At 36.7% G+C, this 26,465-nt stretch overlaps 2 protein-coding genes and 1 long non-coding RNA gene across 8 annotated transcripts in view; 2 read left to right on the top strand and 1 right to left on the bottom strand.

Moving 5' to 3' along the window:
- Nucleotides 1-11,205, top strand: part of MXI1 (MAX interactor 1, dimerization protein) — a 79,367-nt gene extending 68,162 nt beyond the window's left edge. For both annotated transcript variants that reach the window (XM_037001205.2, XM_017677559.3), the window contains exons 4-6: nt 2,771-2,885; nt 3,500-3,671; nt 7,551-11,205. In XM_037001205.2, coding sequence (XP_036857100.2) covers nt 2,771-2,885; nt 3,500-3,671; nt 7,551-7,714 — 451 coding nt within the window. In that variant the 3' untranslated portion in view covers nt 7,715-11,205. The remainder of the gene's footprint in view (nt 1-2,770; nt 2,886-3,499; nt 3,672-7,550) is intronic.
- Nucleotides 11,206-14,037: 2,832 nt separating this feature from the next.
- On the bottom strand, nt 14,038-25,240 carry SMNDC1 (survival motor neuron domain containing 1). Of its 2 annotated transcripts, XM_017677544.3 has the most exons (7): nt 25,092-25,154; nt 23,761-23,880; nt 20,989-21,179; nt 18,974-19,116; nt 18,207-18,368; nt 16,257-16,410; nt 14,038-15,834 (listed from the first exon to the last, which is right to left on the bottom strand). In XM_017677544.3, the coding sequence occupies exons 3-7, from the start codon at nt 20,989-20,991 to the stop codon at nt 15,697-15,699; spliced, it is 600 nt and encodes a 199-aa protein (XP_017533033.1). In that variant the 5' UTR covers nt 20,992-21,179; nt 23,761-23,880; nt 25,092-25,154; the 3' UTR covers nt 14,038-15,696. The 2 variants fall into 2 exon arrangements, with proteins under 2 accessions (XP_017533033.1, XP_017533024.1); XM_017677535.3 differs by lacking the exon at nt 20,989-21,179 and having other exon boundaries at nt 25,092-25,240.
- LOC108407921 (uncharacterized) overlaps nt 25,106-26,465 on the top strand; it is a 31,327-nt gene continuing 29,967 nt past the window's right edge. For 2 of the 4 annotated variants that reach the window (XR_012133031.1, XR_012133030.1), the window contains exon 1: nt 25,120-25,281. This is a non-coding gene — a long non-coding RNA (uncharacterized lncRNA). Of the gene's footprint in view, nt 25,282-26,465 lie in introns of all 4 variants that reach the window. The other 2 variants (XR_001855851.3, XR_012133029.1) reach the window with 2 other exon arrangements.

Genomic DNA, 26,465 nt, shown 5'->3' with positions numbered 1-26,465 from the left:
GTATGTTTTCTTGGTACAAGCTGTATCTTGGGGCACATTTATAATTACTTGACTGAAGAATGTTCAGTAGTGGCTAACAAAAAATATTTTAGAGGGCAAACCACTTCCTGTTCATTTTGGCATTACTTTGACCTTAACTCCCTGGCCTGGCAGACACTGACAGGGCAGTGCTGTTGCACATCACCAGACTGCTGAACTTGGTTGCTGTTTCCATAAAGAACCCTAATGCAAGTCGTTTTACCTTAAATGAAAAAGATGAACTATTTTTAATTTTAGATTTAAACTTGTTCCCAATATATGAGCTTGAGTCCTTTATTCTTCTTTTAATTACCTTGAACATCTTTGCTTTTTCATAGACAAATTCAACGGCCCTCAAGTCCAAAGTCAGGCTTCAACTTCTCTTATAAGTCTGCCTCCTCCAAGCACAATCTCTTCTTTTATTCAGATTCTGTTGCGCTTAATATCTGTATGGATCATTTCATTATAAACCAAATGAAATAAAACAGTATGTTTCGTTCTGTAGTCTAGATCTTAAAGTTTACATTTTTTTCTTTTCCTACTCAAACAAATGTCTAACATTGCTGAATATACAGAAGTCCTGTAGTAAATTTTAATTGATTAAAAAAAAACATAGACAGTCTAATATATTGTTAGTTGGTTTCTCCCTAGATTTTAATATGACTTAGATCTCACAAAACAGAAAATAGACTTACGTTTTTTTTTCCTTGATAGGCAACTGTAGAAAGGAGTCATTCTGAAGTTTACTAAACTAAAAGATATATCATATATACACACACACACACCACACATACATATATACATACACACTCTGAACCTCTGGGGTTAAGTAATTTAAATAAAATCGACCAGTTACTGTTAACTTTAGTTAGTTGCTCTGTTAACTTTTTAAGATGACTGCATTCAGAGGCCCCCTGGGAGCTTCTAATATGAGCAAGGGAAACCACCAGTCTCTCTCTCTCTCTCTGCCCTCCAGTCACATTCTGTGAATAGAGTTGTTAGGCATATGCTATAATAATTCTAATAAAAAGTTTAAAGGCACTATTTAGTGTGGATTTGTTTTTTTGTCTGTTCAGCAGGAGCACTCTGTGATTATATGAGAGTCCTCACTTAAGAGGTTTTCCAGTTGAAAATGATTTTTTTTCTAAAGGTTCTGTAATTAGGGGGAACAAAGCAAGGGAGAAGAGTGACTTTAAATTGTCAGATCTCATTAAGGGAATCCATTGATAGCACCGTTAATTTAGGGAAAATTTTTTAAATCCCATTATCCACATCAGGTATGTCAAATTTCAGCCTGGAGGCAAATACAAGTTACTGAACTCAATAAAGAGACTGGAGGAGAAATAGGAATGGACCTCTATAGCTGGGGTGGCGGTACTGGAGGAATATCAACAGTCCGTTGGCGAAAGCTCAGACCTTCCTGCCCGTAGTCATCCTTGCTTGTTAGTGACATAAACAGCTGCTTCTCACCTTCTCTTACCTCTTTTCAAATTGCTAGCACTTGAGAGTTTTACTTGACATTATTTCTTTCGTATTGAGACAGAGAAATCATACTTTGGTTGGAGAGCTAGTAAAACCCTTCTGGCCCTTTGAGGAGAAAACGGAGGATGTGTTTTGCTCCTGGCACAGTTGAGACCGTTGCTCAGTGTTCAGTTACAGCTCTTTAAGGAGGAGTAGGAGTAAACACATTTGTGGACTTTCTTTTCAGACATACTATGTTAACTGTTGAATTATGTTATGCTTTACGAAGCACAGGACGAAAAATGTGTTTTAGGATGGAATTATTATGCAGAATTCTTATCGTGGTGATCATAGTTCCATTTAAGGTACATGGAAGCTAAGTCCGTAAAGGCTCTCTGCTACCATTTATAGGAGAAATTTCCCCTAAGTTGCCCATGGGATGAGAGGATTAAAGAGTGCAATGACTTTTAGTAAAGAATTTTCTCACCTGGCTATTTTCCATGTGTAGAAAAGTGCAGGTGGGATAGTAAGAAAGAGAGGCGAGAAAGAGAGAAATAAAAAATAAAAAATAAATGAGCTGGTACACTTAGACACTAGGAAGCTGGAGACTTTTTATGGATTGTTTTTTCAGTGACTAGAATTGACCACAGCAGGACCGTAGTTTTGCCTTACCCTATCCTAGCTGGTCACAGAATTTTGCTCTTTCTGTTGGTTGTGTTGGATCATAGGAAGTTGTGATTTTTGTAAGTGAGAAATGGTTGAACACCAGAAATTTCGTATGGTTCAACCTAATACATAATGACATGTAACACTGTAGGACAGCTACAGTTGTAGAGAGGGGTGTGTGTGTATGTGTGTGTGTGTAAAAGGTGGGAAGGAAGAAATGGAAATTCATGAGCATTTTATACCACCTTGGCTACACTGTCTGAAAACCCCTATTGTGGCCTATGGTCTTAAGCATTCAAAATTCAAGAAAATTTAGTATGCTTTCCTACTTCCACATTAATACAGTTGAGACAGTTTATGGGGCAGGTTAAAAATTAAGCCCTTTCTGACAGAGATTACTACTGGGGATAATAATCTGAAGTGACTAGAGCCTGCAGAGTAAAACAAATGGCAGAGACTGAAACCCAGCAGGCATGCCTGGGCTTGCAAATACTTTGGAACTGAAGAATTAGGGGTGTAACATGGTTATAGACTAGTGTGCGAGTTATTATTTGTCATAAAATAGGTTGTAGGATGCTTCTAGTGGAATATTTAGGCTGTGCTGATTTTATTTTATTTTTTTTAGACGAGCTCATCTGCGCCTGTGTTTAGAACGCTTGAAAGTTTTGATTCCACTAGGACCAGACTGCACCAGGCACACGACGCTTGGTTTGCTTAACAAAGCCAAAGCACACATCAAGGTGAGACTTTTTACTTTCATTTAGCCCATGATTCCCTCAGTCCTGGTTTCATTATAAGCAGTGATTCCTGTTTATGATGTCAGCTGGCTCACCATGCCCTCCTTAATAATTGACTTCAAGAGAAACCTTTCTGAAAATTTACCAGTTAATCTGATGGAAGCAGCACAGCCTGATTAAATTGTTTTGACAGCATGGCCATTTGAAGAGCTGGGAATACTAGGAAAATCAGCTGCTCTGCTGATACCCAGAAGGGAGGAAGTTGTGCCCTCTGCTGGAGATGACTTTATTTGGCTGTGTCCCTCAGTATTTTTCCATCAAACTACACTGCAAAGCAAGTTTCTCTTTCATGGAGATAATTTAGCAGACTTAAAAATTCCATACTGTTCTAGTAATGTAGCCTTATTACATACGTAAAAGGAAATGAAGAAATAACTTTCTGATGTTTAAAGATACGTATTTATGTATGTTTTTATATATACACACTCATATATACTTGTACATCCATTCGTGTTTTTCTCTGCCAAAACAGAAATTTTCAGAGATGTTAGGTAGAAATGAGTTTTACTGTTTGTACCGGACTATACACAAACTTAAATATCATCTTAACATTCTAGAAACTTGAAGAAGCTGAAAAGAAGAGCCAGCACCAGCTAGAGAACTTGGAACGAGAACAGAGATTTTTAAAGCGGCGACTGGAACAGCTGCAGGGTCCTCAGGAGATGGAACGAATACGAATGGACAGCATTGGATCAACAATTTCTTCAGATCGTTCTGATTCAGAGCGAGGTAGGCAGTGTGCTTGTTCCCTAGTGAAATACTAACCAGCCTTGTATCTGGATTTAGGGAGGGCAGGTGGGGAGGCACTCTATTTACTTTCTCTTTTTGGCCAACACTAACATTCTAGATTTTATGCAATCACAGCATTATCTAGCAATGCCTTCATGAACCGTAGAACTTTTTTTTTCTTAATTATATACACATATATATATGTACATATATATATATTTTTAAACTCTCTGCCCTGGGACAATTTTAGGCCTACAGAAAAATTCTAAGTTCTTGTGTAGAAAGTTGGAAAGTTCTTATATGCCCTTTATCCAGGTTCCCCTAATAGTAACATCTTATATAACCATAATATAGTTACTGAAACCAGGAAATTAACATACATGTAGTACTAGTAATTAACCTATACACCTTATTCAAATTTCACCAGTTTTTCCACTAATATCCTGTGTGTGATTCAGGACTCAGTGCAGGATTTCACATTGCATTAAATAGTGCTTGGCCTTTCTTTCATGACCATAACACTTTTGAAGAATAGACTGGTTATTTTATACAGTGTCCCTCAATTTAGGTTTGTCTGCTGTTTTGTCATTATCAGAGTGAGGTTATACATTTTGGAAAAGAAATATCACAGAAGGGATGTTGTACTCTTCTCAGTTCATCAGGAAGATATGTGATGTTGATACATTTTATTACTGGTGATGTTCATTTTTATATTTATATTTTAAAGGTACCACACTCTTCATTTCTCTTTTTATCTGTCCAGAGCATTTGTCTTTGGCAGAATTCAAAAATCAACCAAAAAAGAATTTGTTTGAACCTTAACTGAATTCTTCATTTATAGCTTGTACTACATCAGGCCTTACACCATAATAAAAGATCCCAGAGGTGACATCTGGTGATTTTAAGCTTTATATTTTGGAAAATAGAGCTCATGCAATATTGAGAATTCTAAAACAAACCAAATAAATTTTGGTAAAATTTTCTTGTCTTGACTATTTATTATGGAAAATTTCAAACATACATAAAAGTAGAATAATAAACTCTCATGGACCCATCATCCAGTTTGAACAGCTGTCAATATTTTGGCATTCTTGTTTCATCTGCACTCTACCACCCTCACCCTCATCACTTTTTCTGAAATGTTTTAAATCAGATCCCAGATAACATTCTCATATTTTCCCTAAATACTTCAGTATGTATCTTTAGTAAATACAACTTCTAAAAATATAATCATAATACATAATTCTTATATTCTACAAAAGTAGTAAGATCAGATAATTTTTTAAAATGTCTTTTAATACCCAGTATCTGATAAAGTTTCACAAAAATGACATTTTACCATTGGTATGTTTGAATTAGAATACGAAGTCCACATTGCATTTGTTTTTTGCCTCTTAAGATACTTTTAATCTGTAATAGTTTGTCCTTCCCCACTTTTTTCAATACCACTTATTTGTTATAGAAACTGGGAATTGTTATAGAATTTCCCATGTTCTAGACTTGACTGATTGACTCTTCATGGTGTCATTTAACATGTTCTTCTGTCCCTCATATTTCCTATAAACTGGTTGGTAGATCTAGTGGCTTCATTAAATTCATGTTCTTTTTTTGAGGCAAGAATACTTCGTAAGTGGTGCTCTGTGCTTCCTCTTGCATCAGTATTATGTCTAGTTGTCTTGACTCGTGATAAAATTGGTAACTGGGTTCAGGTGACATCTTCCTGATGTGTAAATGTATCAACCTTTCCCTTAGTAGTTTCAGCAGAATCACTGGTGATTTTTGCCCAACCATTATTTCATTAGGTGTTACAAAATAGTTGTTTTCTAATTCTGTCATTCTTTTTTGCATTTTAACTTTTTCTATAAAGAACATTTACACAACTTTTTGGTTATCCTGAAATAAAGTCCATACAGGGGAGATGGGGTAAATGCTTCTTGTGTTTTTGTTTTTGTTTTATCAATTTTATGAATGAGTTGGTACTTCAGCAACCTCTGAAGATAACAAGGTTTTTTATTTTACTGTTTATGTTATGAACTCATGTCTTAGTGTATTTATTGTATGTGTTCTAATCCATTGTATTATTCCTTTTAATTCTTTTTAATACTCAAATTTCCCATATTCCATAGGAGCCTTTCAGATTGGTTTTTGATCTCTTCTAACACAACCCTAAGAGTCCTTGGGTTTGTTTTTTTGCCATGTAAAAGTGTATTTTTATGTGGTTCTCAGTTTTGAAGAACAACATTTTACCTGAGGCAACAGCAAGAACCTCAAGAACATGCTACATTTATAAGTGACAGTGAGGTACAGCTGAAATAATCCTAAATGAGACGGCAGACCTGGATTCTAGTCTTTCTTCTACTGCTTACTAGCTGTGTGACTTTGTCAGGTCTTCAGGCTTCAGCTGCTGTTATCTCCTCCTTGTACCCAGCCCACCTCCAAATTGGAGAGGGTGTATCTCCACCATTAGGGTTCTGTTTTTTAGTACTCCCAGTGTGCCAGTACCTTACTGTGTATCATTCTTATTCTTATCTGGTGGCCCTCTTAGTAAACATCTCTAGTCCATTTGGCTAGAGCAATCTCTCATTTTATTTTGTTTTGACTGAAAACAGTATGCTATTGGGTAGGGTGTGTTGATTTTATATCCCAACTGTAGGTTGGGTAGTGTTTTGTGATACTGGGAAACATTAAATAGCCTGTGAAACTTTATGGATATGAAACAATTAGTTATGAATTCATAGGATTATTTGGACAGCTTGTTTGGACAGCTGCCTGCATTTTAAAAACATCTCTAAAGCTTTTTGAAGCAACAAGCCCTTTTGAAAATATACTCTTTGAAGTAACTTACTCTGTCTTGGGCTCAGCAAGAATCCAGTTTTCCTAAAGCAGTTGTAATCAGTGTGAACCCTTAAAGTCAGTGCCAAATATGAAACATCAGGGTTTGAGTTTGTTTTAAGAGAACTGAAGAATCTTGAGTTCATTTTGGCTGTTGTGGGAGAAAACAATTTTTCAACTGCCTTTTACTTTTTGAAATGTGTACTGTTTTTACTATATTAATGGTGATTGCATATGCAGTATTCAGCAATTCAGATATCTATCAGTAGCTGGGTCATACATGTATTTAGGGTTGTTTTTTTTAAAATCATGCCTGGCTTTTGAAGTAAAGTTAAATACCAGTATTGAAATGCCTTTACTATAATCTTTACTTTAGATACCTCACTATCATCCAGAGACTTTAAGCCTCAGGTCCTCATTTCAAGCTATATTTAATACAAGAAAATTAGGTAGAACTGAGGGCAAATCACTCAGAGTCCACTCTAATGACTGACTGATTTGGGTTACTTAATAGTCAGAGATCTTTATGATGAATCCTAGAAGTCTGTAGAACCATCTGTAGACTAAGACTACCACAGGCCTGGATGGATGAATTTTCTAGTTCACTGCCTATATTGTTTATGCTTTTTCCTCCCTGTTTAAGGCAACTCTGATTAATAAATAGCACTGAGAATTAGTTTCTAGTTTAATGCAAAACAGATGTTGTTAAACCACTTGGGGTTGGGATCTTTTAATATTAACCACTGATTCCTAAACAGGCTGAGTGCTTTTGGTGGGAGGTCCAGACAGACTGGCGTCAAAGGCTTTAGTAAACTTGCTGCCTAAATTGAGACCACCACTGTATACCAGACATTCCCCTCCGCAAATTATGTCCCTGTGTCTCTTCACCTTGAGTTTTTTCTTTCCTCCGGACATCACTCACTGATAATCTTGAATAGCAATTATTTTATACTACAGAAAGTAATCACTTTTTCTTATGCCCTGTTAGCTTTGAAAATGCACACATATACTAGATTACTGATGTTCTTTATTTTTTCCCTTTGGCAGAGGAGATTGAAGTGGATGTTGAAAGCACAGAGTTCTCCCATGGAGAAGTGGACAATATCAGTACCACCAGCATCAGTGACATTGATGACCACAGCAGCCTGCAGAGTATTGGGAGTGACGAGGGTTACTCCAGTGCCAGTGTCAAACTCTCGTTCACTTCCTAGAACCCAGCATGACGTAACAGTGCAGGGCAAAATATTCACCGGGCCAGTTCAGTCCAAACAGTCTCATAAATTGGGTTCATGATGCAGTCTCCTCTTTAAAACAAACAAAACTATACTTGAACAAAAGGGTCAAAAGACCATAGCAAATACTTAGCAAAAAGTGGAGCAAAGCCTCCCCAGCAGAACAAATATTCATCAATACTCATATTTGAAAATCACAATTTCTAATGGCAGCAGAAAAACTTGTATGAATTTTTCCTGATTTGAAAGAGGACGTTGGAGATTCCTCTTTTTCTTTTCTAGTTTGCTCTCCTACATTGAGTAGACATATTTAAGGCTAGGATTATGAACTCTTCCTGAGTTTTATGGTCCTAAAAAAAAAAACCTGTAGTAATGACAATATGAGATAATCAGGCATTAATCTTGGATAGCTAAAGAGCTATTAAAACTCAGCCTGGGACAGCTTATCATGAAGCCTATGGATGATCAATTATTTAAAAAATAAAGCTCATTTCACGCTTTGCAAAAGGAGAGACTCCCATGAAGCCTTTTGAAAGGGATCATCGTGCAGCTCAGCTTTCTGTTGGATTCCATGCTAAAGGCAAACTAACCTTATCCTGCATTGTTAGCACTGATAGGGCAACCCAACCGCCAGTTAGCGTCAGCCACCCTGAGGCCCTTGGGCACCGTGGGGGCAGTCCACGCATAACAGCCTCCACCAGACAGGGCCTGAGTTTGGATTGAGGGGCCAGAAGGATAAAGCTCCATGTGCCTCTGTCTGTGTGAACCAGAAGTTGTGCACGCAGATTAGCAGGCCAGGGTCTGAGCCACGGCAGCATTTTTATTTCAGATTTTGATAACTGTTTGTATGTGTTGAAAACCAAAATGACATCTTTTTAAAGCTTGTCCATAAAAAACATAGATGTCTTTTATAGTGGAAAAACACATGAGAAAAAAAATCATCTATTTTGATGCAGCATTTGATAATGATAAAACACCTCATGCCTCACTCTATATAGTGCACAAAATGAATGAGGTCTGGGCTAGATAGAAAAAAGGTCAATGCTGTTTTTGTTTTCTTTTAAAATCATTACCTTTCACCAGCTTTTAACCGTCTGATAACATAGTTTTACCGTCATAGTTAACATAGTTAAGTTCGGCACTCGTCTCATTTTAATGTAAAGATTTGCTTCCGTTTTCCTACAGGTGATCTCTCTCCTTCCTCACAGTCCCACTGTGCAGGTGCTATTGTTGCTCTTATCAATATTTTCAGCAATGTTACTTTCTTTTTAAGTGAAATTTATTTTCTAGCCTGCACTTTGATGTCATGTGTTTCTTTTGTTTTTCAAACTCCAGGGTTCCCTCCTGACCCTCTCCCCTTACCCCAGGAAGCCTTCTTGGAGACATTACCCCTTGGCTCTTTGGACTTTATATACTTTAAATAATTTAACTACCCTTAATTACTTTTAAAAAAAAAAGCTTTATGATTTTCATAACTTATTGCTGATTTTAATGGGTTGTTAATTTCAGTCCTGTAGTTTTATTTTGTTTAGATAGGGCTGGGCAAGGAAAAAGAAAATAAAGACAACCATATTTAGCAGTACAGTTGAGTTGTGTATGTAATGTCAGGCTATCCTTTGTAAGTAGCACTTTAACAGCTTTCACTGCTTCTGTATATGAAGTGTACCATCTTGGTCATACACAAGGCCTCAGCATATACTTACTTGTTCTTGTGCTCTTCCTGTGCCTCCACAAATATTTACCCTTGATTGTGCTGTTTGAGTGGAAGAAATTCTTTGAAGTAGATGTGTGAAAAACTGCATGCCTTTAGAAGCCCATATTAGAACTTGCTACTTCAGGTGCTGGGGACTTAATGAAAAACATGACAAAACAAATTCATTTCTGTGGCCCAGGTCAATTTTTGGTTTCATTTGTGATTACTCCTGGCCAAGTCAAAATGTTGCTCTATATATTTGCTTACTTTCGACTTTCCCAAGTGAGACAGTTTGAAGACTCCGCTAACTACCATGTAAAGTAAATGGAAGCTCATGACTTAAGCTTCCACTTTGTTATTCCTGTGGCATTCACTGCATCACTCGTCTAGGGCTTGAATTTGGGATTTCATTCAGGTGAACTTGAGGTGCTGCCATTTTGTTGTATATGTACAGGATGGTGGGCTGGGAAACCTTTGTGACAAACCTAGAATACCTATTCACCTGCCCCCTAAATTACTCCTTCCCTGGGTTTGTTTTCCTTGAGGGAGGGGGATGGATTGTATGATGAATATTAATTTTTTTAAAGACAAATTGACTTCGATGACACAAAAGTTAATTGCAAGAAATAAACATTGTGAATGAAGAATACCTGAGTGCTTTTTGTACCACCCTTCTCTATGAAGGAAAAATACGAATTAGCACCCACACCTTGAGAGGCAACTATCTCCTAAATGTCTGTTAATCCTACTTCAGTAGTCCAGAGTTAATGGCAATTTGAGTCACTGCCATTTCCTGTTCTATAATTTAAACAGGTGCCTTCTTGACTGATAACTCCACGCAACCTAACTGCAGATGGTTTAATGTACCCAATAACCCTAACTGCGTCAGGTAGGACACAAAGCCATTATCATTCTTATTTGTTCTCCAAACTTTTTTGGGAATCCGTTTGACTACACTATTACTCAAATTGAAAACAAGTCTGAAAGTCCCCATTTAGTCTCCACTAACCTGAGTCAAGGTACCCTTAGAGTGATATATTCATGGTACAGGTAAATCCATAGTGCATCATTACCAAAGATCCTGAAGTCATTATAACTCTAGTTTCTTATTAGAGTAGATATGAGAAGCCCTGTAGAAAGCCTTTTCAAGTGCCCATGACTATGATAGCTTTCAGCATTATGAACGGATTTTTTTAAAAGGCAGTGAGGATTACTGAGCAAAGTGCTCACTTGTCATGAGAAAACTGTTTAGTCTTTTGGAGGTTTTTTTGAGTTTTTCTTCCACTTTTAGCAACTAACTGGCCTTTTCCTATTACCCTTCCACCTCAAAATGTACATACTCACTAACAAAAACATACTGTGGAAAGAACAAGAGTTTTGCTTACACTTAAATCGCAGTTTTAACATTTGTGAAGAACCCTGGGCAAATTACTTCTGCATGGAGCCGGTTTCCTCCTGACAAGTTTTACTACTTCTATTTTAAAAGGCTAAAAGGATTAAAACTGATAGATGAAAACTCCCCCACCCCCATCTAGTTTATAGCACCAAAAGAAAATAAAGAGGTATGTACTTCTCTTTCTCTGATGAATGCAACCTTATCTTCTCATCCTTAATCTTGAATTTTAGTTACTCTGACTCAGGGTCATGCAGGAAAAAAAAACTTTATTAAAATTATTCACTTTTACAAAACTCCATGGCAGCTTATACTTTGTAAGAAGTCAATTTTGATGTCCTACCTATAGAATTTTTTAAATAAAGGCTTTATAAGATTGTTGTATTATTGGTTTTAGTGATTACCTGGTCTTCCTAAAAAAAAAAAAAAACAAAAAAAAAAACCTAGCCTGAGCTTGGGTATGTTAACACTGACAGTAACCATTGTGTAATAATTGAGTGCCCTAGTTAACACTATTTAGTGCTGGCCTTACGAAGAGAAAAAAATCTTGGTCCATGTACCAGATCCAACAGAAAATTAGTTTTTTTGTGGAATACATTTGATTATTTCAAATATAAATCAGTGTAGTTCAAATACATGTACTGGCTACAACTTAAGTTCTTGGTTCTGTTTTACCTTTCTATATAGTCATAAATTATTACGGAAATGGCTAAAGTGGAGCTTTTTAAAAGTACTGCCAACTAACTTACTGTAATTTTGGAATTTCTTCTGTTTCCTCAAGCTTTTTGCTATGGAGTGGTACTAATAATGTCTTTTTTAGTAGATTTTCACACCAGGGCACAGAAGAGCATCGAAAAAAAAAACACCAGCTATAAAACATCTCTAAAATATATATTAAAAAATACAAACTCAGTAAGTCAGTTGTTTCTAAATAAGAAGCTTCACCACACTTACTGTGAAAGCTAGGTCAGATAAACCTGACAGTGCTTTTGGAGGGAAAAACTGGGTGAAAGAACCTAAGGGATACTTACTCCTCCTTTCTGCATACTTCTGAGCAGTGAACAATTGCACAATCAACATCTATTAAAGACTAGCCTAGCTGCAATCTCAGGTTTCAACTCTAGTTTTCTCAGGATAGAGTCAAGTGTTTCCTCCAAGCCTGAATTCTTTTTTGTTTCTCAGGCCAGAAATTCACTGCCATCTTGCTAAAGTCAGTACAGGGCTTGAAAGGGGGAAAAACAAAAAAAACATCAGTTTCACCAAGGGAGATCATGAGCCAGCAAAATAACAACCATGATTTGGGGCCTCAAATTGAGAAAGTTATCTTTTCAAACAAAAAGCAAACCTTTTTCTTCTGATGAGTATAACCAGGACTTCTTTAGCTAGGCTCTTAAAAGTTAACTGAGAAAACAAATTAGTTTTATTAATTCCAGTAACTTAAGTCTGTACTGGTTTTGTAAAAACGAACTGGTGAGATGCTTGGAAGTAAATTGCCAGTTTGTTTCCTAGGAACTGAAAGATGACTTAAGTATCCAAAATTTGGTATTTTTAGTTAGTTCACCCGTCCACTACCTCAAGTCCAAAGTTAATCTTAAATCTGCTTCCCCCGACTCAAGATCACAAATCACCTTTATATACATAAACTGAAAGGCAGAAAAGGCAATTGAAGAACTTCACAGAAATCTAACCATAAATTACTTACTTTTGGTTAGGGCCAAATTCTTAGAATGTTAATATTGGTTTCTGACCCTTTTCAAGATATTTCTTAAGAACGTATCTACAACAGGTATGTTTTTGAAATAATCACAGCCTAAGGGGCTTCAATTACTTGGGTTTCTGTTTAAACTATGGTATTGGTATTACCTCTTATTTTGCCTATGCTCTTCCTCTCCACTGTAGTAAAAATTCAGTTTACCTTACAACTCAAAAATCCTAGATACAAAGAATGTTTACTGTTGAACTCATATATTACCATTTATAGGAATTGGATGCATCATAGTATATAATACAAATACTTAACAGTTCATTAACTCCATAAAGATTTCAACAAATATAAAACCTTGTTTTAATAGATTTTCTTTCCTTTTTTTCTATACTTCAGTTAACATCCAAGTTGAGACAAAAAGCCAAATCAAGGCTATTTAAAAATACCTTTTGGTTCAATTTGTAAGTGGTTATTTTCACCTTTTATTATCTACAGACACACACAACTTAAAAAACTGTATAATTTTCCTGTTACCTGATGGTTTTCCCTTGCTATTTTAAAGGTTAAAGGCAGGCAGACACACACAGTATTAAAACTGCATTGTAATGGAAACTGTGTGTGTGTGTGTGTGTGTGTGTGTGTGTGTGTATGCACACACACACATGTACACCCTTTGTTGTGACCAAAAAAAAGCACTTAGAAAAATGAGTCGTTACAATAAACATTTACATTTCATTTTGGTTTGATGTCTAGTTTTTACAGTTGTGCTGAGAAAACTGCTACTTAATAATTTTCCTTCATTTCAAAAATCAAACTTTTACATTTAACCAAAATCATGGTTCACAGCCAGGGACACACATCAGAATCACCTATGGTATTTGTCAAAAACAGACACACCTTGACCTAGATAGGTCTAGGACAGGACCCAGATCAAGGAATCCCTCTTTAAACAAGCATTAGGTATAATTTTTATTATCATCTGTAACCTCTTCCCATTGAGTCATGTCCTAAGATATTCTAATATAAAAATGTAAACCTTTACTAGGATGTACTTAATACATAACTTTGGTAATTTGCTAACATTTCAGCAATACATTTATAATTAGGGGCCTCAAATTGTAAACAGTGGACACGAGGACTTTTCAAAGGGCCACATCTAGGTCTTTGACACAGGGCTCTGATGTCATGCTATATGTTTCTTAAAAATGTTTTATATAACATAGTCACCTTTATTTCTTTTCGTTCCTCCTACTGCAAAACCCTCCAGGAAAACTTACATAAAGAAAGGAAGACTTAAAGGGTCAAAGGAGACACATATCTCCACACAAGAGTCTTACCTACACTAACACGTGACCTGCTACTCCAACATACCAAGATAATCTCACCAAAAACCATTTTGTGTGGCCAATTACACCGAACTCTTTTCAGTCCTATTTAATTCAAAGAATTCCCTGGCAATCCTTCATGGGTACTGTTTATTGGGACAATCTAAAGATACCTGTCAACACCAGTAACAAGAACATTAGTATATTTTATTTAGGCCAGGCTGAGTAACCCTTTTTACATTCTAATTTGTGCTTGTATTTAAAAACGACTTCACCTTTCATTCTGTACATTTCTACCCTGTGCCATAAATTATAGGAAGAAAAACAGTGATCCTCCTAAGTTGGAAGGGAGGTAGAAGGGTGAGATAAAGAGTTCTATCTCATCACTGTCCTCCCTAAAGTTTCAATTTACAAAAAAAAAAAAAAATTCATGAAATAAAAACTTTTATTTGCCCCCCTCTACCAAAAACATAAATACGTCTATACATAGCACAAGCCCTTAAAAGAAAACTGGTTTGTCCTTTAGGATACTTTTATTTTTTTATGGATCTAATTTCTTATGTCTGACAGGAGTACACAGGACTTGTAGAAATCTTTATCACATACTTAGAATTCTTTTTTGTAGAAATGATGTATGCAAGTACATCGAACTTAATCACTGTATCAATGCTGGCAGCTAAGACTTCACCACCCTTTTGTTAATGCACCCTGGAGATTTTAAAAACACTTTATTTAATAAAAGTTAAACATACAAAAACAAATTAACACACATCCTAAAAAATCACCAGCTTCCATTAATAGGAAGACTCTTTTCTATGCATATATTTGGCTTAAACTCAACTCAGGATAACCGATGTTCACTTATACCAACATATGCTGACAACTTGATCTAGGTAACAAAAATTACAAACTCAACTACATGAACATAATATACAGGGAAATTATGGTCAGATTAATGTACAAGAAATACAATAAATTTTTAATGATGAAACATTCAGTACTCTTGTTCATTAATTTAGCCTTGGTTTTTTTTTTGTTGTTTCTTTTTTTTACAAAAATAGTATCTACACTGTATACAGGGCTATACATCAGCTTTTGTATTTTCATATAAACATTATACGTCCAAAAAATGGTACCACTACCGTAAGAGGAAAATCAATGCAGGAAAAAAGCAAATATAAAAAAGAAAAACAAAAAAAAACCCCAAAACATTAGAAAAGGTAGCTGGTCCTAAACATGGTTTCTTACATAAAACTAAAACTCAATGAATAAAAGAGCTGGATCAATTTTAGAAATGGTCTAATAGGCTTAGGAAACAAGTTATTGAAGGAAAAACCTCAAAACAAACTCTGACATTTACAAATTAACCTAGTTTTAGGGTTAAGAGGGCAACAGCTAGGTTTAAGTTGAAGATAAGAAAAAAATGATAAGATTTCTATAGCACGTTGGTGTCCTGGCTTGATGTCCCAGTGAATTGCTAGAGCATGTGGCAAGTTCAAAGCATCTGAAAATTCCAAGGTAGGACTTTACAGAAAGCATACCATCAAGTGGGGGCCTGATATTAGGAAGATCAACAATTCATTTAAGTGCTGTATTTATACAGCACCTATCTAGAAAAGTTGCATTATCCAACAACCTTTGAGGAAACTGTGGTAGTAGTAATGAAAAAAGTTAAATGAATAGCAGTTATTAAATGCAATTTCTTCAAGTTTCATTCTATTGAAGTCAAACAAGGATGACAATGGTATCTTTCTTACTCTAACAAATAATTTACCTTTAGAAAAATATAAGGATAAAAAGGTAAATGTAAAGCCCTGCAGAGATGAAATCCAACAGTTTTTCTGATTATTGAGGCATCAAATGCCTGACATTGTATTTAGAGGTATCTTGATACTGTGTCATAGGTTTATCAGCAATTCCACAAGTTCCTACTCCAACTTTGCCAGTTACACTCTCAGGTGAAGCAAAAATACTCCTTTTAACCTAGGGTAAAAACAGAAACCGTTCTTGATTAGTTTTGGAAAAAATAAAAATTCCAAAATATATCCAGAACTTGAGCACTCTTTTAAACAAAATCTACCAATGATGCACAGCATAAGGTATGTTCACAAACTAGGTAGGGTTCAACACATTCCCTTTAAGTGATACATATAAGGTATGAAATAATTTTTCAAAATTTAGTTTACAGAGGGAAGAGAACCTAGGTCTTCTGTTAATTACTGATACAAGCTCATTCATAGTGTTTATACTGCAGAGACAGTGGCTAATGGATGTATTTTTTCAATAAAAAAAGCTGAAGATTGAAGAGGATTCTGAATTCAAGATCCAGTTATGTATTTTTAAAGTTATCTTAATGACAGTTGACTTTTCAAACTTACAAAGTTACGATGCAAGGATTTACTAACCTGGCCTTTCTTGTTTTTAGAGTAAGCCCTGTTGTTGAACTGTTGCCATTTCACCTTCTGATCCTCTCTCTCCTGCTCAAGTTCTTTTATTCTTTGTGCTTTTTTCAAGGCTTTCTTCTTTTTATATTCACGCTGCTGGGCAATCATTTCTTTTCTGTATGGATATAAGGTCTAAATGTCAACTCTTAAGATTTAAAAGATGACTTCCTTAAAGATATTTTGCAGTGCAACCCCAACCCCATAAACCTAATAAACTTACACACTTTTCCTATGAATAAAAGCACTAACATCAACAATGCCAATCACCCAGCACTAAGAAAAAAAATGTTATTTGAAATATATCCTTGGAAGCTTCCAAAACATAACTGTTACCTATTACCCATTTAAATCAAATCTCTCAATTAAATGGACAGTTAGCTAGTGTAATATGCTGCATTTGGAAAAATTGTATTAAGATTCAGTACAGATAAACTGTATTTCATCTGGATTGGAAGAGCACAGCAGGACAATGGGAAATTATGGTAACAATTCTTAAACTGGGGTTTTCCAAAACTGCATACTCTAAATAAATATGATCAGAGCCTAAAGCTCTCTTAATACTTCCACTCAGCACTGATTTCCCACCAAAAGGAAGGTCTTTTAAAGAGGCAATAATATCTAGACACCTCTGTATCATATAATCACCACTACAAAGCTTTAGTGTGGGCTTTTTACACAGATGTCAAAGACTAAAAAGTCATATTACGTTGTTCTACAAACCAATTTTTGTATTGGGTCACTTAAGTGTGACAGAATTTCCCCAATTTCAAATATATTTATGTAACAACGTAAGTTTTCCCAATTTCAAATATATTTATGCAGCAACGTAAGTTTTGAAAACTCCTGACAAATCCAAATCAGCAGATGTGTTTCAAGTATGCACAAGTTAACCAAAATACTAATTCTACTTCTTAAAATACCTGTCAACGGTAGACTTCTCCAACCTCACTGCTGCTCCCTGGGTTTGGGCCACCATCACCTTACACCTGGATCATAGCAGCAGCTGCCTTCCCTTCTCTGCTAGTGATTATTCAAAAGCTCACATCTGATCACATCATATGCCCTTACACAAAATGCATCAATGGCTTTCAAGCTCTTTATGATCTGGTCTAGTCTCTTGTCAAATCACCAACCCTTGAACCCCAGTATTTTGCCACAGGAATTTTCTATTACCTCTATGTTCCCACCTGTTTTCCTTTTTAAAGTAAACATATACTGAACTCTTAGTACATGTCAAGAATTATGCTACATGCTTTGTTAGTGCTATCATTTAATCTTCACAGCTTTGTAATACATATATTATTATCCATTTCCTAGATGAGAAATTCAGTAACATGCCCAAGGCTATACCTTCTAGTTTGTTTCCTGGCTAACTTCTTTCTTTTCAAATCTCGGTTTAGATGTTGTTTTCTCAAAGAAATCTGCTGGATGACTAACATGCACATCAAGTACCTTTTCTTTGTTCCCTTCAAGTGCCCATTATGTTCCCTTCATAACTTCTACACTTGCATTATACTTATTAATATTCTTTAATTATTACAAAATATCAACAATTCATTATTATTTTTATTTAAGTTATTCTTTAAATACATATCTTGTCCTCCAGACTATAACCTCATTCAGGACAAGACCTGAGCTGGTCTTCACTGCAGCGGAACCCGAGCACCTGGTTTAGAGAGCAGTACATCATGTTCTCTTAATGAATATTTACTGAAAGCCTAAGTGGAAGTCACAATGTCTTCACTTTGCCTAGGCATCTATATATACAACAGTGTTGACCCTATATTGCTAATATTCAAAATACTGGTAAACAGTATTACAACTTTCTTACCCTAATTTAGCCAGCAGATTCTGCAGCCATACCCAAATGAGGAAGACCACACTTAAAATACTAACATCAAAGTCACTTACTTTGACATGGGTTTGTTACCACTGTCCTCCTTTGCCTTCCTTCCTTCCTCTACAGGCTTGAGGTTCAACAGTGGGGTCACTTCGGCATTGCCATAGCCAGCAAAGGTGATTGCCGCCGTGCCGTTTTCTTCATCTATCTCCTCAATCTCCGCTTCATAACACCTGTAAAGATATCATGGCTGTAAGCAGGTGAGTAAAGGTTTAGTACTCAGCCTACAAGACTTATACTGCAGTGATTCAATTAATACATGTGTCTAAAATGAAACTTGTGTAAGCAAATGGCTCTTTGGCCAAAATTATACAAGAGTGGCTGGAGTTAGCCACATGCTATCAAAAAAGAAAGTCCTAATCAAAATACTGTCAGGAAAGGCTTAACACATCTACTGAATGTACTTTAGTCAATCTCTTTGAAAAAAGATTCTTCTTATAGTAACAATTTCAGAGTATGTGCTTAGATACTCTGGTCTAAGATAGCCAACCATTCACTCAACTTTCAAGTAAAAAAAAAAGTTTTTAAAAATATTCATTTGTTTTCTCTGCTTTCATATTTCTTTCTTCTAGGATCCAAACCATTCTTCTTCCCCAGGGCTTAACCTAAAGCTAAAAACTAAACTGTACTAATGATAACCATCCAAGGATCAAATTGGCTGTATAAATTATATTGGCTACAAAGGAGGATTAAAATAGGGCAGTTCAAACTGAATAAAAACATCTTACCATTGCATCTTATTATTTCATGTTATAGTTAGAGTTTTTTCTACACTTACTGTCCATCTTCACTCCAGATTGCCATACACTTGTCTCCTACTTTCCATGAATGAGTGGGCTGAGTAGAAGCAAAGCTGTCTGAACTTGCAAGAGTTTCAGAAGGTTGAGTTGACAGAAGGTCTTTGGTTAGTTCTATAACTTCCTAAAAAGGAAAAATAAAAACCGTAACATTATAATTCAGTCACCAACTTTAAACAAATAACTAATTTAATTTTTGATGACAACAGCTCTCATACCATATAGCACTTTACTTCTCTACACATTTATTTGCAGTTCATAACAATAAAATGATGTAAGTACTGTGATTATCCCCATGTAGAAAACTAAGATATAATATTGTATACAGTGGTCGAGTTGGAATTTAAACCCATACAGTGGCCTTTCAACTTAATTAACCTCAAATTTGAACAGAAATAGGGTAAATTTGCACTTAAAACATACATTATTTCTAAGTGCCTATTTTAGCTGAATAGATCTCTCTAAAGATGAGAAATAGTCAAATTACGGACTGAAAAATAATAAGGGACTGACTAGACTGAAGATCACTTTTACCTCATGTCATTGTCACACGTATTTCATGCAGCTGTACTGTTTTACAGAGCAAATTACTTGGCAGTAGCACTGTCTAGCTGACATGACCTCCTGCCAAAAAAACTCCCAAGACACTTGGAGCCCTCATGTAATAAAAATGTTCCTGCTCATAAACATTTCTACTAAAATACTGTAGGTACACATAAAAGGTTAGTAGTCTTCTTATTCATGTATTATAAAACTTAAACCATCTGGGTAAGCAAATTACCAGGTTAGACTGAAAATACCCCAATACTTTAATGTTAAACACATTAGCACAGTTTCATTTAAAAGGAAAAATAAAGTAAATGTTAACACACAGGCAGGAAAATAACTTTTCTGTGTGGCAAATATTTCTTCTTATTCAGGCTTTCACACTTAATGGTTTCATTCAAAGGTGTTTGGTAGGGTTGGTTAAAAAAGTTAATAGTGAAAATTGATATATTTTGATACTTATCTCCTATATTTTTACTCTAATGAAGACCACAATTGTGCATTTTATCTGGTTTAAGAACTTCATACCTGTTCCCCCACTGTTGCATATAAAATACCTTCAAAAGCATCACATTGTATGTTTGGGGAGAAAAATTAGCAAAGTTTAACTCTGTACTGAGTTTCTTCTGACTCCTATTTAAGTTTTTTAATAGTAGTTTTGTCTCAGTAGACAAGAAAGTTAAATAGTATCTCTCTTAAAGATTCTAAATCTTCCTAGCTATTTCTAAAAAAACTATTTAAGCCAAAAAAAAAGGGTAGGGAGCAGATATCAAGCTCTTGGAGAAAAGCCAGTTTTTTTTTGGGTGGGGAGACCTAGAAGACTCAGATTTGAATTAAATTCAATAGAACAGTATTTGTAATGAGGTTTTATTAAGTGCCAAATAACCATTCAAGTACCTTTTAATTATACAATCCTTTGCAAATAAAGCAAAGAACTTCCAAATAAACAGATCATTTACTAAAAAAGGAGAGCAAATTATCCAGTCTCATTTTTTATTAACCACCTTTAGGGCCAGAAATGTAATTCAGTAAGCCTGACTCAAGAGCTGATACAATCCCTATCGTTAAACAGTTCCATTTAACTAGGGATCATTTAACTACTAAAGCACAAACATGAACTCTGCATTTCGAGATCTCAGATTTACAAGTCTACTTCTCTTAGGACAGAACATCTTCCCACTACATTTTCCAAAGGAAATACCTTTTCATCAAAGAAAAGGATCCTGAAAAGCTGTGCATGTTGTATTTTCAGAGCCCTGCACTGAAAATGACACTTTTTAAAAATTCCAGAGCATTTATCCCTAGTTGTCCTTTCATTTTGCGATGTTTTACACACCCCTCCCAACAAACTATGAAGACCCTTCTAAGCTTTTTTTTCTTCACATGTACATATGGACCAAAGTATTAGAGAAACTATTTTATGTATGAGGGGGTTCTTAAAGGTACATACCATTAATTACTTTTCCTCCCCCAAGTCTGAGTTCTGAAACTGCTCCTTCATTGACAGATGGGCAGCAGTTAACAGTAATCGGCAATTCCAGGAAGCATCAGATGTTGTGATCTACATATCAGCAGGTCAAAGGGGGTGCACTCAAGCACTCTGCTTACTGAAGGAAGGCGTTTCGGGGATGCAGAGAGCCACTGTAATATATGAGACAAGTGACTTGACCCCTGCCTCCTTTGGAACCAGCTTATTCAGCAAAACAGCCTAATAAATTGACTATTTTTGCGATTATCATAGACTCCTGGGGAGCTTAGTCAGCTAGCTAGCCTGGATTTTACTATACCCACTTTTTTTAAGTGAAAAAAGAAAGGCAATTAGGACTTCAGTAGATTAATTTGCTGCCTGCTGAGTAATTTTGTTCTACATGAAAGGCAATACATAAAGAGAGAAACATGGAAGCCTTTCGGGCAAAATGCAAGTCCATGACAAAATGCAGAAAGTGTTTTGTCATAAGTGAAAGGGCAAAACAAATTCAACCAGGGTAAGGAATATTCCTTAAGAGGAACACAAAAAAATAAAAAAGGTTACAAACTCAGTCATGGGTCTGGATAGACTTTTTAACAAATATAAAAACATAATCAAGTATCAGTGGCACAAGGTACATCCCAGAAAGCATAGTAGAAAAAGAGAAGAAAAAATTGTAAAAAAACCTCTATGACAAAATAGAAGCTGTTAGTACAGTTATGGAGATAACTTCTAGATGCAAGCAGATATTCAAACACTTCAGAATTTCATTTTATCTTAATGATGCCTCCCATCTTTTGAGTAGTTTTCAGTTCAAAACAGATCTGTAGCTAGTAATCAAGATGAAAATTTTTCACCATGACAGCTTAAGAGGAAAAAAAACTGTGATCAAGATTGGTCAAGTTAAAACATTCTGTATTGTTACTATCTGAAGTGTTAGAACTTATAAATCTGTGCCATCCTATATATGGTTGTCACGTGGCTATTTAAATAAAAAGTCAGTTCTTTAGCCACACTAGCCATATTTCAAATAGTCAACAGCCAATACAGCTGGTAGCTACAGTATTTCACAGCAGATATAGAGCATTTCCATCATCATAGAAAGTTCTATTGGACAATGCTGTTTTAAACGGTTCTAAAAAATAAGGTGTTTTACAGATAAACGACCCCCAGGTCATTATTAACCAAACCATAAGTAAGCCATTTGTGTGTTAACCACAATGCCTATCATAATGGTCTCGCTCCCTACAGTATTTCCACTACAGATCATGTCACAGTAAGGAAATTCTGCCATACTGACAATTTATTCCAAAATATTTAAAAAGACCTCCTAATAATGCTATTTCAACCTTCACTCCCAGCTGCCCCTCCACCAGTTACATATATCCTTCCTCCCGCTGCCCAGGAAGTAATATATACACCATTGGCACACAATGTTTTATTTTCTTCAAAGAAAAAAAGGACTGGTCTTAGATTGGTGGGGACAAAAAAAAAAAAATGGGGCACGTAAGGATATCTCTTTGAAGCAAGAAGAAAGTTGGTCTGGAGTGGCAGAAATTGCTCCTAAACATCTTTTTCTTTCTGACTGGCACCATAAAATCTACTGGCCTGACTTCTACATATTGAAGAGGGATCCTGTTTTCTGTGTTTTTAAAAATAACACGATTTATTACAATTTCATTCAAGTTTATCCTAAGTCCAGAATTTGAAGCTGAAAATAACCAACTCATCTTAATTATGCCCAGATAAGCTCTTCCAGAATCCTGAATCTGGACCCCATTTCAAATACATTTCACTTGTTTGCAGTTCTAATATCCCTAAAATATTAATAATGGGCAAGTGGATGATAAAGGGAAGGAAAAGATTACTTAAGATTAAGATGATTCAAGTTTTGTACTGAATCAGTAAAGACCATCAAAACACCTTTTAGAAGTTTCAAAAAAATCAAGCTCAGAATTTCAAGTTCTCATTTTTGTTAAGATGAAGTCACATATATTTACAAATATGAATTAGTGTTATTAATCGGTCTAGTGTCCTGAGAAACAACAGATTTAATAATATTACTTTGTCTTGAAATACCAGTGCAAGTTTTAAAAAGCAGGTTTCATACTCTCCCATAATAAAACATTAACATCGCCCCTTCACATTGAACTCAATTTAACTTCAGCAAGTGTTAACAATATAAATCCCAGCCTTAAGTTCAAATATTATGTAACATTTATGCAGAAAACAAGTATCTTTAGATATTTTGATAATGTTTTCAATACAAGGTAGTACCTGCTAGCTTTGAAACACACATACATAGACTCATCTCATCTTCAAAGAATCTTGTGACATTAAAAAGAATCTTAATCAGGTTATATTTTTCTCCTTTAATTTCATTTACCTTTGAACTACATTTCCTTTGCCACATCTTTAAAGAGAAAAACACTTTACAGGGTAAAGTTGTATGCACCTCTTTAGGAAGTTTGAGACTTCTAAAATCAACTTTTTTTAAAAAAATCAAGTGGGCATATAAAATTTTCATGACAAAGAACAATGCTTCACTCATTTTAATGTATGAAAACTGAGGAATCAACCCTACTTTTATAAGCCAAGTATGCTTATGTACATATACCCATGTACACACAAACACAAGGTGGAGGGGGGGAGGGGGGACACCCCCTCCAAAGGGTGCTTTGGATTTTAGTAAATAATTTGAAAAATACAGAAACACTTCTTCCAAGCAATGTAACTATGTTTCCTCATACTTACTTGCAAATCTTTCTTTAATTTTAGTAAATCTTCATTTTCTCCATTTCCAGACAATGCAGCTTCAACCTGTTGGAGTTGAGCTTTGTAGCTTGCCAGCTGCTTTGCTAGGTCTTCTGACATCTGGGGAAAATAAAAAGGGTACGACCATGAAAACTGAACAAGAAGCAAACCATAAAAAATAATTTCTCTGCTGAATTAACAATCACCAACTCCTTATTGTAACTCATTGCAGCTTTAGTTATCACCACTACCTTTACACATAACTCAGAGAAAAGCTGTGAGCCAAACCACAAACTGCAAGGCAAAGTATTCTGAAGATTATAAACGTCAGATAAATTTCATACAGAAACAGAAAACAAAAGATAAGAGGGAAAAGGAGACTCTAATTTTAAACTCCTGTAACAGAAAGGTACTGTATTCGCCTCAATTAACAGGGCGGTTGTTAGCTTCACCAAAATACACACACACACACACAAAACACTAAGCTGTTTGTTGGAAGAGTCAAGACTTTCGAAAAAATTTTTAGGCACTAAAGAATACTTCCAAAACCAAATTGCCTGTGGATTAGCTACACAAAACATCTCTTTACGTCAGCTATTCGATTAATAACGTATTTAGACGGTCTGCTCCAGAGCAAAAATCTCACCCAGCCACTTAACTAGTGCCGATGCACTTAACATATTAAGTAAAAGAAACGGCACAAATCCCATTTAGGCACTCTAAGGAACGTGCCTTTCACCCAGTCTGGCTCATTCTTCACCCTAAAATAAGATACGAAAGGATCCTCTCTTGATTTATGAACCAACGCGGGGCTTCCGAGGTCCCTTCTCTTGTCTTACAATTACCATCCAAAGACAGCCTGGAATCTGGAAGGACTCCAAAGAGGTTAGGGGAAGCCAGGCGGCTCTCCTCCCAGGCACCCAACCTCAAAGCCCGCTACGGCTTGGCCGATCATTTCAGACCTTGGAAATCAAGTATCAGCTTCCAGGGAAACCGAGAAGCGAACGGATCTGACCCCAGCGGCGCTGAAGCCCCACCCGCCCGAAGAGGCTCCGCAGGGAGAGGCCGAGGGCGTCCCTAAGAGACTTCCCGCGCCCCAACCCCACCCTGTTCCGTGGGTTACTGGCGTTCGTCGCCACGGCACGGAAAGCCTCCGCCGGTGCGCGGCCGCTCCGGGCCCACCTGGGTGGGAGAGGAGGCCGCGGCTCCTAACACTCCAGCGGCGCCCAAGCCTCTCGAGCGCGGCCGCGGCCTCGGCCTCAGGCCTCCGCTCCCACTCAGGAGAGGCCGAGGCCCGGCGCGGCCTGACTCTCCCTCACCAAGCTTGTTACCTTGTGTGGGGTTAGGGACGGGGCGGCGGGAAGGGGTCGGGGCAAACGATCCCAGTGGTGTTCGTGGCGGCTGATGCAGCAGCAGGAAAAATCTCGGCGGCGACAAGAACGACTCCGTCCGAAAAGGAAGAATTGGGTCGGCGGTGAGGGGGAAGGGTGGAAAGCCGGACGCTGGAAAAGGAAGACTTAAGTGAGTCAAATCTCGCGAGAAATCTTAAAACCCTCGCGAGACTTCGCTGGAGTCGCGTGATTCTTAGGCCACTCTAGGCTGCAGTCCTTTACTCGCATTAGGGACGCCGAGTGGGCGGGTTTTAGTAGGAAGGAAGACGCGTGACTGGGCTTCTCCTGCCGCCGGTTGTGAGTTCGTCTCGACTCAGTTCCGGTTCGGAGTGGGGCGCCTTTGGGTTGTTTCAGGGGTGGTGCTGTCGGGAGTTTCCTGAGGTTCCCATCGGGAAATGGCGTGTGCCTGCTTAGGCCAGATGTGTGGGGAGGTAGGAGGAACGGAGATTTTATACTAGTGTTTGGTTGTCAAAGTGCGGTCGCTGTCCTAGTAGCAACGCAAATTGTCAACACCCACCTCGGGGAGATTGATTTATTTAAAACCTACTTTCGTTAGAACCTGTTTGGTTTAAATTAATTACATAGGTTAATCTCGCCTGATGGGTAGCAATCTCCAAGTCACAGTCTTGAATGATAAGCGGAGTGAATACTTCCGTTTGTGTTTAAAGAGAAATGTGCATTATGTTTGTAATAAAATATTTCTGGACGGATACGTGAATCTGGAGATTTGGAGGGGAGGCCAAATGTTTTCACTGATTACCTTTCACTGATTATTCTCTACATTATATATATATATTTTTAACAATTAAAAAAACTAGCTGGAAAAGATAAAATCCTGAGACACAGACAATACGAATGCCAGGAAGAACCTTCCCTGAGAGACTGGAGTCTTGCTGGACCATTACGAAGGCCCGCCTCTCAAATAGGCTAAGTGTTGGACTGTGACATCTTGCTTCAGTGCGATCTCGCTTTTTTTTTTAAGGGGCCCTCCCATTTCTTATTTCTATATACATGCATATCCCTCATACAGAGTCAGATAACCTATAGAGATGGAAACTAGACCAAAGTTACGATGACTGGAGTGGCAGTCCATTTGTAAGAATTGAAAATTCTTAACTGCAGAGGGCAGCATTGTTTAGCTAGAATTAAGAGGGAAGATAAACCAGAAAGGATACTTTTCCTTAATGTAGTAGACATTTGTTCAAATACAACTGACTGCTCCTACTCTAATTGTGTATTGTAAGAACTAATGCCTGAAGGATCTTCCTCAAATATAAGATAAATTATATAGTTGTAAAAATCTCTCAAATAACT

Source organism: Manis javanica, chromosome 7 (genome assembly GCF_040802235.1).
Source record: "Manis javanica isolate MJ-LG chromosome 7, MJ_LKY, whole genome shotgun sequence".
Taxonomy (NCBI): Eukaryota; Metazoa; Chordata; class Mammalia; order Pholidota; family Manidae; genus Manis; species Manis javanica.
This window is presented reverse-complemented; position numbering and strand designations above follow the sequence as displayed.

Excerpts from the sequence above, each read along its gene's own strand:
- SMNDC1 (XM_017677535.3), bottom strand. The coding sequence starts at position 23,880 with ATGTCAGAAGACCTAGCAAAGCAGCTGGCAAGCTACAAAGCTCAACTC. Across the intron at positions 19,117-23,760 it reads AATTAAAGAAAGATTTGCAA|GAAGTTATAGAACTAACCAA; the intron begins GTAAGTATGAGG and ends TTTCCTTTTTAG. Across the intron at positions 15,835-16,256 it reads CTAAAAACAAGAAAGGCCAG|GTTAAAAGGAGTATTTTTGC; the intron begins GTTAGTAAATCC and ends TTTTTACCCTAG.